This window comes from Otolemur garnettii, unplaced genomic scaffold, assembly GCF_000181295.1.
Source record: "Otolemur garnettii isolate 467f Iridium unplaced genomic scaffold, OtoGar3 scaffold00259, whole genome shotgun sequence".
Lineage (NCBI taxonomy): Eukaryota > Metazoa > Chordata > Mammalia > Primates > Galagidae > Otolemur > Otolemur garnettii.
Window position 1 is genome coordinate 845,989 of NW_003852654.1, and position 11,174 is coordinate 857,162.

The 11,174-nt window shown below is 48.5% G+C and overlaps 3 protein-coding genes across 3 annotated transcripts in view; all 3 read left to right on the forward strand.

The window, feature by feature from the left end:
• Positions 1–7,603, forward strand: part of LOC100960136 (histone H2A-Bbd type 2/3-like) — a 21,036-nt gene extending 13,433 nt beyond the window's left edge. The window contains 3 exon segments of the mRNA XM_023508564.1: positions 6,919–7,111; positions 7,254–7,479; positions 7,481–7,603. Coding sequence (XP_023364332.1) covers positions 6,919–7,111; positions 7,254–7,479; positions 7,481–7,603 — 542 coding nt within the window.
• Positions 7,604–8,601: 998 nt separating this feature from the next.
• The window catches only part of LOC100955832 (factor VIII intron 22 protein), a 3,217-nt gene continuing 644 nt past the window's right edge, over positions 8,602–11,174 (forward strand). Inside the window, exon 1 of the mRNA XM_003802743.3 lies at positions 8,602–9,760. Within this exon, the coding sequence (XP_003802791.1) occupies positions 8,619–9,749 (1,131 nt within the window). The 5' untranslated portion in view covers positions 8,602–8,618 and the 3' untranslated portion in view covers positions 9,750–9,760. The remainder of the gene's footprint in view (positions 9,761–11,174) is intronic.
• LOC105888295 (factor VIII intron 22 protein-like) overlaps positions 10,608–11,174 on the forward strand; it is a 1,105-nt gene continuing 538 nt past the window's right edge. The window contains 1 exon segment of the mRNA XM_023508565.1: positions 10,608–10,707. Coding sequence (XP_023364333.1) covers positions 10,608–10,707 — 100 coding nt within the window.

The window sequence follows — 11,174 nt, forward strand, 5'->3', positions numbered from 1 at the left end:
TAGAGACAGATTCTCACTTTATCCCCCTCGGTAGAGTGCTATGGCATCACACAGCTCACGGCAACCTCCAACTCCAGGGCTTAGGCAATGCTCCTGCCTCAGCCTCCGGAGTAGCTGGGACCACAGGCGCCCGCCACAACGACTGGCTATTTTTTTGTTGCAGTTTGGCTGGGGCCGGGTTTGAACCCGCAACCCTCGGTATATGGGGCTGGCGCCCCACCCACTGTGCCACAGGTGCCGCCCTGTCAAGAGAATTTTTTTAGGGCTAACCGCAACATTATGTGTCTTTCTTTTAATCTAATTTGCTCATTAACACAAATAAGGCAATGGTTCCAAATAAGAAATCTTTAAATGTTTTTAAGATAACTCAGAAGTCTTTTAATTTAAAGGATCTGTCTTTGGGGCATTAATTACAACAGCATATTTATCCCGAGAGCGACTTAATTCAATGTTTCTTTATAGATACCGCAGCTAATGACTTTCCAGGGTTAATCTGGAGAGGGCACAACGAAGGCCCAATGCCTGTATGTAGAAAATGCCGTTTCCAAGCTTCCCATAAATTTACTCTCAGAAATAGACAAGATAGGAAATTTTAACACAAAGACTTCCTCTAGAGTTTGTCACGTTCGGGACAAACAGCGTGCTGCTTAGAGTCTTACGTGTCTTGGAGTCCAGTCTTTTCAGACTGGATGCCTGATGTGTTCCCGACAAAACATGTCCCCTGGATGGCGGAGACTGAGGAGAGAATCCCTACTCAGCCTCAAGGCAAACTCAGGGACATGAAAACAGGATGAGAGGGTGAGACCTCATTCGATCTCTCTGAGGGACCAGCAACAAAGTTTGTCTTAAAAAGACACCCGACTAGTCAGAACCTCATAACTGGCCAGCATGCAGGGCCAGTTTGAACGTCGGGCTCATGAGGAGGTAGGCCCGAGTTCCACTTTATGGTAACCTTCTTGAGACAAAATGACACAGAAAGACAATCAAATAATACGAATATTCATACATTACAGAGTACCAAAAAATATACCAATATCAGAGTCATTCACAAGACCAGTCACCCACAAGAAAGTTTTCTCTCATTAATCTTAAATTTGGAAAGGACAAAGATCTTTTACCATCTGTTCAACCAGAGCCCACAGAGAGGAAAACCAGGAGTCCAACCGATAAGTAAAGTATCTTACCATGTGGCCGGCTGGTTCAAGTTCCAATCTTCCTGCTGTGACTTTCAGGAAAAGAGAATGGCTTTGAGGTCCTGCCGACTGCGTTGAATTGTAGGGCTCATGGGAAACTTGCCCTCCCCCCAAAAAATTTTTTTTGCTGAAAGATCAATCACAATTAAGGCAGATTAATATGAGAAATGTTTATTGCTAAATATCATGCTCAGGAGGAGAATCACAGAGTGATTACTTAATGTCTCAGTGATGGTACAGGTGCCTTTTAGAAGGAAGGGGGAGAACGTGGAGTTTGAGTGCACCAACTGGTTGCTGGGGAGGATGAGTAGGTGGGAGAAACGGATTGACTTGTAAATTAACCTGAGAGACAGACAGGTAGTGTGTTTTAAAGAACTTGGGGCAGGTCTGCTAGCCTTCAGGGGGAGGAAAGGAAGTCGGTTGCCCCCACTTTGAGCTTTTGATCAGGTCAGCCAGATTTTATGTAGATATCGGGAAAGCCCCTTCCAAATACTTTCTGATTTCCAATGGCCTTTCATTCAAAGTATTCTTTTTTTTTTTTTTTTTGAGACAGAGCCTCAAGCTGTCCCCCTGGGCAGAGTGCCATGGCATTACAGCTCACAGCAACCTCCAACTCCTGGGCTCAAGCGAGTCTCCTGCCTCTGCCTCCCAAGTAGCTGGGACCACAGGCGCCCGCCACAACGCCCGGCTATTTTTTGGTTGCAGCCATCGTTGTTGTTTGGCGGGTCCGGGCTGGGGATTCGAACCCGCCACCTTAGGTGTACGTGGCTGGCGCCTTAGCCGGTTGAGCTATAGGCGCCGAGCCTCAAAGTATTCTTTATAGCAAGTAGTTATATATTTGGGGTGACATTTCTTTAGCTCCTTTGCCTTCTTTGTAAAAGTTGACAAGCTGATCCTAAAATTCATATGGAAATGCAAGGGAGCCGATAGCCAAAACAATCTCTAAATAATAAGAACAAAGTTGAAGGATGCATACTTCCCAATTTCAAAACTTACTACAAAGCTACAGTAATCCAAAAAGGATGGTACTGGCATCATAGGAGACAATATTAGGTCAATGTTATATAACTTAAGAGTCAGAAATAAACCTATGTATTTGTCTATTGTTGATTTTCAATAAGGGTGCCAAGGCTATTCAATGAGGAAAAGAATAATCCCTTCAACAAATGGTGCTGAGACAACTAGATAGCCACATGCAAAAGAATGAACCTGGATCTCTACCTAACACCATGTAAAAACAAATTAACTCAAAATGGATCACAGATACAAATGTAAGGGCGGAAACTATAAAACTCTTAGAAGAAAACATAGATGTAAATCTCCATGACCTTGGGTTAGGCAAGCAGTTCCTTCAACACAGCCACAAAATTTCTTTCTTCCCCCCCCCCAGGCATTTCAAAATCTACTGTATGTTATTACCTTAATATGAAATTGGTAAAAACAATTTGCTTCTACAATTCAAAATGTTTCTAACTATAATGGAGAAGAATGTTACTCTGAACACCTACTTTTGACATCGCCTATGACACTCGCATAAGTCAATAACAAAGAGCCTCTCTGGGTAGATTTTCTTTATGCATCTTACATTTCAGTGTCCTCAGTATTTATTGGAAGAGGTTATGAATGACACCCACGTAATTTAAATGAACCTTTCATAGTGTTGATGCAGCAATAATTGACCTCATGCTTTCACGGAAACTCTAAGATCAAAGGCATAGCATCAAATAATTTGAGAGTTGAATAACACCAATGTTCAAATTTCTAGAAAAACTAAGATTTTTATCACAAAAAGAATACTTTTCATGTAATTATAACTTGCCATAAAATTGATCTCTTGGGCCAGTCACGGTGGCTTGCGCCTGTAATCCCAGCACTCTGGGAGGCTGAGGTGGGTGGATTGCCTGAGCTCACAGGTTAGCCTGAGCCAGAGTGAGACCTCATCTCTGCAAATAGCTGGGCATGGTGGTGGGCGCCTGTAGTCCCAGCTACTTGAGAGGCTAGGGCAAGAGAATCACTTGAGCCCAAGAGTTTAAGGTTGCTATGAGCTAAGACGCCATGGCACTCTACTGAGGGCAACAAAGTGAGACTCTGTCTCGCAAAAACAAAAACCAAACCAAAACAAAACAAAACAAATCTCTTGCTCCTCTTAAGCAAACCTACACATCAGTTATCTATTTTAACTTCAGATGATTCTCTATATAATCAATTCTGTTTTAGAGTAATGTCTGAAAGTATTAGTGCCTTAGTGCTTTCTAGTGAGACTCCCCTGAAGTTTATCTAGACTTGATTTTTTATTGAATATTTTCTTTTTAGCATTATGGTATCTGTAAAATATCTTTTATAATAACCTCTGCTTTTTTCTAAGGTGTGCTTTTTTTTTTTTTTAACACTTTTTCTTTTGCATTTATTACATTTGCAGAGTTTCTCTCCAGTCCAAATTCTCTGAACGTAATTAAAGCTTGAGCAATTGATAAAGAATTCATTCCAATATCCCACTGTTACCCAGTATGACTCTCTGATGTTGAGTAATACGTGAACAGTTACTAAATATTTCCCCCCTTTCTTTATATTTGTAAAATTTTGCTCAGGTATGAATTCTCTCATGTATAGTAAGTTCAGAGCACTGGGTAAAGGGTTTGCCACATTCTTCACATTTGTATGGTTTCTCTCTGGTATGGATTATCTTATGTTTATAAGGGTTTGAGCACTGGTTAAAAGCTTTGCCACAATCTTCACAAAAGCAACGTTTCTCTTCAGTATGGATTATCTTATGTTTAGTAAGGTCTGAGCATCAAGTAATGGCTTTGACACCGTCTTCATGTTACCGGACAAAGAGGGTCTGTCCGCCTGTCACTGTCAGCCAATATGCAGAGACAGGGATAGGTCCACCAAATTTTATTTGTCAGAAGGCTGGGATTCTGGAGAACAGTGAGAGTAGCCTCTCCAAGACTGTTCTGTTCTTCCATTTCCAAAATTACAGTTTTAAACAAAAAAGTTCAAAGCAAAGACCACACCAACCTCTATTCCCAGTAATAATCAGCGACCTGTTACAACAATCTCCTAAATCAATCCACCTAATCTACTCAAGGTAGGCATCTTTAGGGTGAGAGCTGAATTTACAAAACAATAAGAATGGGAGACAGGGGGTGAAGGTCAGGCAGGACCTAAACCGACCAGACCAACTGTGTCATGTCTGCTCTAGCCTGCTTGCCTGACTCCATTTTATTCTCACTACATGTGCTTTCATTCACATTTGTATGGTTTCTCTCCAATGTGAAATTTCTTTCAATTACTAAGGTATGAGCACCAAAAAAAAAAAAAAAGGCTTTGCCTGATTCTTCACATTTGTAGGGTTTCTCTCCAGTGTGAATTCTGTTATGACTAGAAAGATGTGAGCACCAATTAAAGGCTTTGCCACTTTCTTCACATTTGTAGGGTCTCTCTCCAGTATGAATTATTTTATGTTTAGAAAAGTTTGATATGTGATTAAAAGCATGGCCACAAATATTTACAGGTATACAGTTTCTCTACAGTATGAATTATGTTATGATTAGAAAGGCTAGAAGATATTTAAAGACTTTGCCACATTTTTCACATTTGTAGGGTCTCTCTGCAGTATAAATTATTTTATGTTTAGAAAGGTTTTATTTGTGATTAAAAGCTTGGCCACAATTTTCACACATACACAGTTTCTCTCCAGTATGAATTATGATTAGAAAAGCTAGTAGATATTTAAAGACTTTGCCACATTCTTTACACTTGTAAGCTTTCTCTCCATTATCAATTATCTTATGTTCAGGAATGTGTTGAGCACTGGTTAAAGGCCTCCCACATTCTTTACATTTAAAGGGTCTCTCTACGGTATGTCTCATCTTATGGGTGGCTTTTGAACATTGGTTAAGTCCATCATAACATCCTTTCTTATTCTTACACTCACCCACACTTTCCCAGTCTTCAATTAAATTTATATTCTCAAGGCCACAACTTCCTTATCTCCTCAGTACCACTTTTAGGAAAGAAATATTTATGCCCTGCTCTGGAAAATGGTTTCGGGTGGAATGAGAAGGCACAGCTGGGTGTTCCTCAACTGTCTCAGGCCTCATCACATTACAGAGCTATTTCCTTTGCTCCAGACAGGTGATCTAAGATCATGCTTAGAGACAGCAAGACCCAGGAGACCAGGTTTCCATAGTTGTCTAACATCTCTATAGAAATTCTGCTGAGCAGGGCCCAGGAATGCCCACTCTTCCAGAGATAATTCTATGGTTATATCCATGAATGTCAACAGTTCCAGTTCGTGGCTTCTGGAATCTCCTGCCATTTTATGCACAGATCTTCCAGTACCTACAGGTCACAAGAGGACAGAGGTTGTGGCAGAGCCACCCAGACCTCCTACAGCAATCAAGATTTTTCTTTTGACAAATTTGACTACATCCATATTAAAATCTTTTGTGCAACAAGGGACTCTATCCAGAAAGTTGAAGAACAACCCACAGAATGGGAGAAACAATTGCAAATCACAAATCTAATAAGGGCCTATTTTCCAGAATATGTAAAGAAGTCTTAGGACTCCACAGCAAAAAGACAATCAATCTAATTAGTGGTCCAAGGACCTGAGTAGACATTCCTCCAAAGCAGATGTACGTAGTGCCAAGAAGCACATGAAAATATGTCTTAGTCTGTTTTCTGTTCCTGTAACTGACGACCTGAGACCTAATTTATAAAGAAAAGAAATTTACTTCTTACAGTTCTGGAGGCTGGGAAGGCCCAAGAGCGTGATGCTGGTATCTGGTGAGGGCCTTCTTGCAGGGTCATAGCGTGACAGAGGGCATCACATGGTGACAGGGTAAGAGCGTGTGTACCCCCTCAGGTCTCTCTTCCTCTTCATAAAGCCCCCAGTCCCACTGTGGGGGTCTCTACCTAATCCCCATTGTCTCCCAAGGGCCACACCTCTAATCACCATATGAATTTGAGGATTAACTTTCCAACACATAAAATTTGGGGGACACATTCAAAGCATAGCAACACCATTATCCATTTGGGGAATACAAATGAAAACCCCTGTGAAATAGCACTTCATACCCGCTAGGTATGGCTATTATAAACACAAGAAACAACGTAAATAGAAAACAAGTTTTGCCAAGGATGTGGAGAAATCTAGACCCCGCAGTTTACTGCTGTTGGGAGTGCAAAAGGGTACAGCTGCTGTGGAAATCAGTTGTGTCGTTCCTCAGTAAGTTCAACATAGCATTACTATATGGCCCAACAGTTTGACTCCTACAGGTAGACTCAAAATAGTTGAAAACATGTGTTCAAACAAAAAGTTGTACAGGCATGCCCATGACTGTTACAATAGCCAAAAGGTGGAAATCACCTAACTGCCCATCAACTGATGAGTGGATAAATAAGGTGTGGTCGTTTCATACAACTGAACCCAGATGGATGAACCATAATGAAAACATGGTAAGTGAAAGCAGACACAAAAGGCCATGCGTTTATTGTTAAAATCCCATCGATAGGGAATGTCTAGAATAGGGAAACCTCTGTGGACAGAAAGCAGATAGTGGTAGCCAGGGACTAGGGGGAGTGTGGGTGGTGGTGATGTGTGTGGTGGGGTGGGGTGGGGCATGGCAAGTGGTTGCTTAATGGGCACAGGGGCTTCTTTGGGACGTGCTGAAAATGTTTTGGAACTATGTGGCTGCAATGGCTACCAACGCCATTGCAGTGAACGCATTTAATGCCACCACCCTCCTCCCACCCCCTCCATCTCTCGCACGATGTCCCCACCCAGTAGAAAGCGAGAGTTCCCCCAAGGAGTGGGTCCAAGGACGAGGGTACGCGGCGTCCTCTCAGGTCAGTGCAGGCCTGCTCCCTGTGGGCCACGTGGAAGGCAATGACGTCGGTCGACACGCCCTGACGTGAGTGCATGCAGCTCGCTCCCCGACCAATGAGGGCCCGGCCCACCGTTGGGAGGATACGGAGTAAGGGCCAGTAGCCGCTTCTGAGAGCCGTCGAGTCTAGCTAGGCTGAACTGAGGTAGAAGCCGCAGGCCACGTCCAGCATGCCGGGCAACAAGAGCCGTTGAGGGCGGTCCGGTCATCATCGGAGTCGCCACCGCTGGCGCTCAGCCAAAGCCCAGCTGACGTTCTCAGTGAGCCAGATGGAGCGCCTTCTGCAGAAGGGCCACTATTCCCAGCGGCTGAGCGCCTCTGCTCGGGTTTTCATCACTGCCATCATCCAGTACCTGACAGCCAAGGTTCTGGAGCTGGCGGGCAACGAGGCCCAGAACTAAGAACTACGGCCGGAGGCGCATCACCTCGGAGCTGGTGGACATGGCGGTCCACAACAACTCTCTGCTCAGCGGCTTGTTCGGGAGCACCACCATCTCTCAGGTCGCCCCGGGGCAGTAGTAGCTGCCGGCCTTGGCTCCTGAGCCTTGTCAGGCCTTGCGTCCGCCAGGCTGCCCATCTGTCTGCCCAGCTGCCCAGCTGCCCAGCTGCTGTCCGTCCTTCCGCATGACATCCATCCTCCCAGCTGACCGTTCGTCCTTCCAGCTGCCGTCCAGACTCTGACCGTCCGCCCTCCCGACGCCAACGTCTCCCCCTCTCTGCCCACCCTCAGCGAGTTTCATTAAATGTTTGCAGAACCTCACGCGTGTGCTGGAGTCACTTTGCGTCGCACAGGGTTATGGGCTGCCGTAGCCGCAGGGAGGGGCGGGCGGCCGGGGCGCGGTGGGACTCGGCTGTGGCGCCGAGGAGCAGTGTCCCCCATTGGCAGTGCAAGGTGGCCCTGGGGGAGGGGCTGAGTGGGGTGGGGCGACCGCGGACTCCGCTGTCACCGTCAGCGCTGAGCAGGTCGGGGCCTGCCTGGCCAAGGCGCCAGAATGCTGCGGTGATGGGACGGACCTGGAAAGGCTGCCAGGACAGGGGTGGACAGGTGGACGGAGCGGTCGGCGTGCGCTCCAGTGGGTTAAGGGCTTTGCCCAGGCAGGAGGAGTAATGACCACACAGCCCAGAAACACACAAACACGGACTAGGTAGGGGGTCAGGCAGGGTCTCGAGTTGAGTTGGCCGCCTCCAGAGATGCTATGAGACGCTCTTAGCAACAGAGAGAAACAAGCGGTAACCTAGCAACAGCTGGCGAAAGACCTGGCCCCACCTGCCGGCCAAGACCCTCTTTTGGAGATTGGCGGACGGACGCGTCGTCGGCCAGGCTCCGCCCCAAGGCCCTCGATTTGCATACGCAGCTCACGACCAGGTCGCCCCGCCTTCGACCCCCGCTCTTTGCATATCACCAGGGCGACGGGGCGGGCGCGCGCTCCCGGGCCCCGGCGCGGGGAGACGCAGGGCACGTCGCAGCCCACCGAGGGCGCCGCTACGTCCACTGGCTGCGTCAGTGCGTCCGGAAGTGCTTGGGGCGGCGACCATGGCGGCCGCCATGGCAGCGGCGGCGGCCGCTGGTCTGGGTGGGGGTGCAAGCCCGGGGCCCGAGGCTGGGGACTTCTTGGCCCGGTACCGGCTGGTGTCCAACAAGCTGAAGAAGCGTTTTCTGCGGAAGCCGAACGTGGCGGAAGCCGGCGAGCAGTTCGGCCAGCTGGGCCGCGAGCTGCGCGCCCAGGAGTGCCTGCCATACGCGGCCTGGTGCCAGCTGGCCGTGGCGCGCTGCCAGCAGGCGCTTTTCCACGGGCCCGGCGAGGCGCTGGCCCTCACCGAGGCCGCGCGCCTCTTTCTGCAGCAGGAACGCGACGCGCGCCAGCGCCTGGTCTGCCCCGCCGCCTACGGGGAGCCGCTGCAAGCCGCCGCCAGTGCCCTGGGCGCCGCTGTCCGTCTGCACCTGGAGCTCGGCCAGCCGGCCGCCGCTGCCGCCCTGTGCCTGGAGCTGGCCACGGCCCTGCGCGACCTGGGCCAGCCGGCCGCCGCCGCCGGCCACTTCCAGCGCGCCTCCCAGCTCCAGCTGCCCCAGCTGCCCCTGGCTGCGCTGCAGGCGCTCGGCGAGGCCGCCTCCTGCCAGCTGCTGGCGCGCGACTACAACGGCGCCTTGGCGGTCTTCACACACATGCAGCGCCTGGCGCGGGAGCACGGCAGCCACCCCGTGCAGCTGCCGCCGCCTCCCTCGCCGCCACGAGGGCCTCAGCCTGCGCTCTGCGCTACACAAACGGTGCCCGCTGTGCAGCTCCCTCCGAACGCCGGTTCTGCGGCGCCTTCGCCCGCTGCCCTGGGCGCCTTCTCGGACTTGGTGGTCCGCTGCGAGGTGTCTCGCGTGCTGCTGCTGCTGTTACTGCAGCCGCCGCCTGCCAAGTTGTTGCCAGAGCACGCCCAGACCCTGGAGAAGTACTCCTGGGAGGCTTTTGACAGCCACGGGCAGGAAAGCGGAGGCCAGCTGCCCGAGGAGCTCTTTCTGCTCCTCCAGTCCCTGGTCATGGCTACCCAGGAGAAAGACACAGAAGCCATCAAGGCGCTGCAGGTGGACATGTGGCCACTGTTGACTCCAGAGCAGAACCACCTCCTTCACCTCGTTCTGCAAGAAACCATCTCCCCCTCAGGACAGGGGATCTGATGGTGAATCACATTAACTAAGTAAACCTCACCCATCCATGTTTGCTTTGGGGAGAAGTAAAAGACATTGTTCCAAGTTCTATGTTGTATGTTATCCTGTTGCCATTGTAGGAATGTAGTTGTCTGATAGGTACCAAAAAACTTATTTCCAAGTACATTTTCACAGAATAGTGGACTAGGCTGGCTTAAAAACCAATTCAACATAAAAATGAGAATCCCTTTAATTTCCTTCTTCTCCCCACCCCTCACCGCCTCCAACTCCCATTTTTGTTTCATAGTAACTGTGTCATTTTGCACTGCTCTGTTTAAATGCAATGTGCCTAAGCTGTGTGCTTTCATCGTGGCACTTGACTTAGACACTAGTGCAGGGGTCCTCAAACACATGCGGCCCGCCTAGGACATTTATCTGGCCTGCTGGGTGTTTTTCCTCTGCTGTCTGTTCTGCTTAGCAGCCGACTCATCCCGGGGCCACAGTCTGACCCTCCAACCGTCTGAAGGACAGTGAACTGGCCCCCTGCTTAAAAAGTTAGAGGACCCCTGCTAGTGTTTCTGTGTCTTGGTGATCACCCATTTGCTCCCTTGATTCACCTGCACCAGGCCTACACATGGGAGTCATTTTATTCCTTACAACCTGTTGTTGCTGGAGCCCTCAATCCAGGATGAGGCTAATGCCCCTCACCTGTGGTTTAGATGTACTCCAGCTATACAGTGTGACTATCGTACCTACTTGTCTGGGGCTTGCAAGAGGCTGCCCCAGATAACTCTCTTTCAGTGCCAGGATGCATTCCTTCATTTGAAATTTACAGTAGGCCTAGTATGTGGGCTAAGGGAGAGCAGTGAGAATCTACAGAGACCATCCATGAGGCAGGCCCTACCTCCTATCATTGCAATGCAGGTGTGTCCATTGCAACAGTTCTATCCATTTGCATGGGAATTTGTTCTGGCTTTATACCCTAGAGGTATCTGGAATCCACATTGCAACTTTTATTTGCCATAGGGATCTTGCTGCAACTTTTATTTAACTCGAAAATGTAAAATCCGTGTGTAGCTAATTGATTGGTATTGTGTGATCATGTGATTGCAAGGCAGTGTCTTGCTGGTTCCCCTAAGGTAGGATGGTGTTCCATTGTAAAATACTTAAGTTTCCAGTGCCCTTTGGTACATGCAAACCAGGTTAGCTATTTCTTACTGATTGTTTTTACCCTTTTGACAGTGATCACTTTTGGGAAAATGCATTCTTTTGGCTGAGACTGTACACAGTACTAATCTTTGGGGCTGAGATTTAAGGACCCAGTTGGGGGGAGGTGATTTTTTGGTCACCTTGTTGTTCAGAGGTTGAGGGAGAGGTGTGGAGGGTGGTCACTGTCAGTTAAGTGCCTCAAAATGGGTGGGACTTTTAGGGTATTCTTTTCTGCTTCAAGGAGGT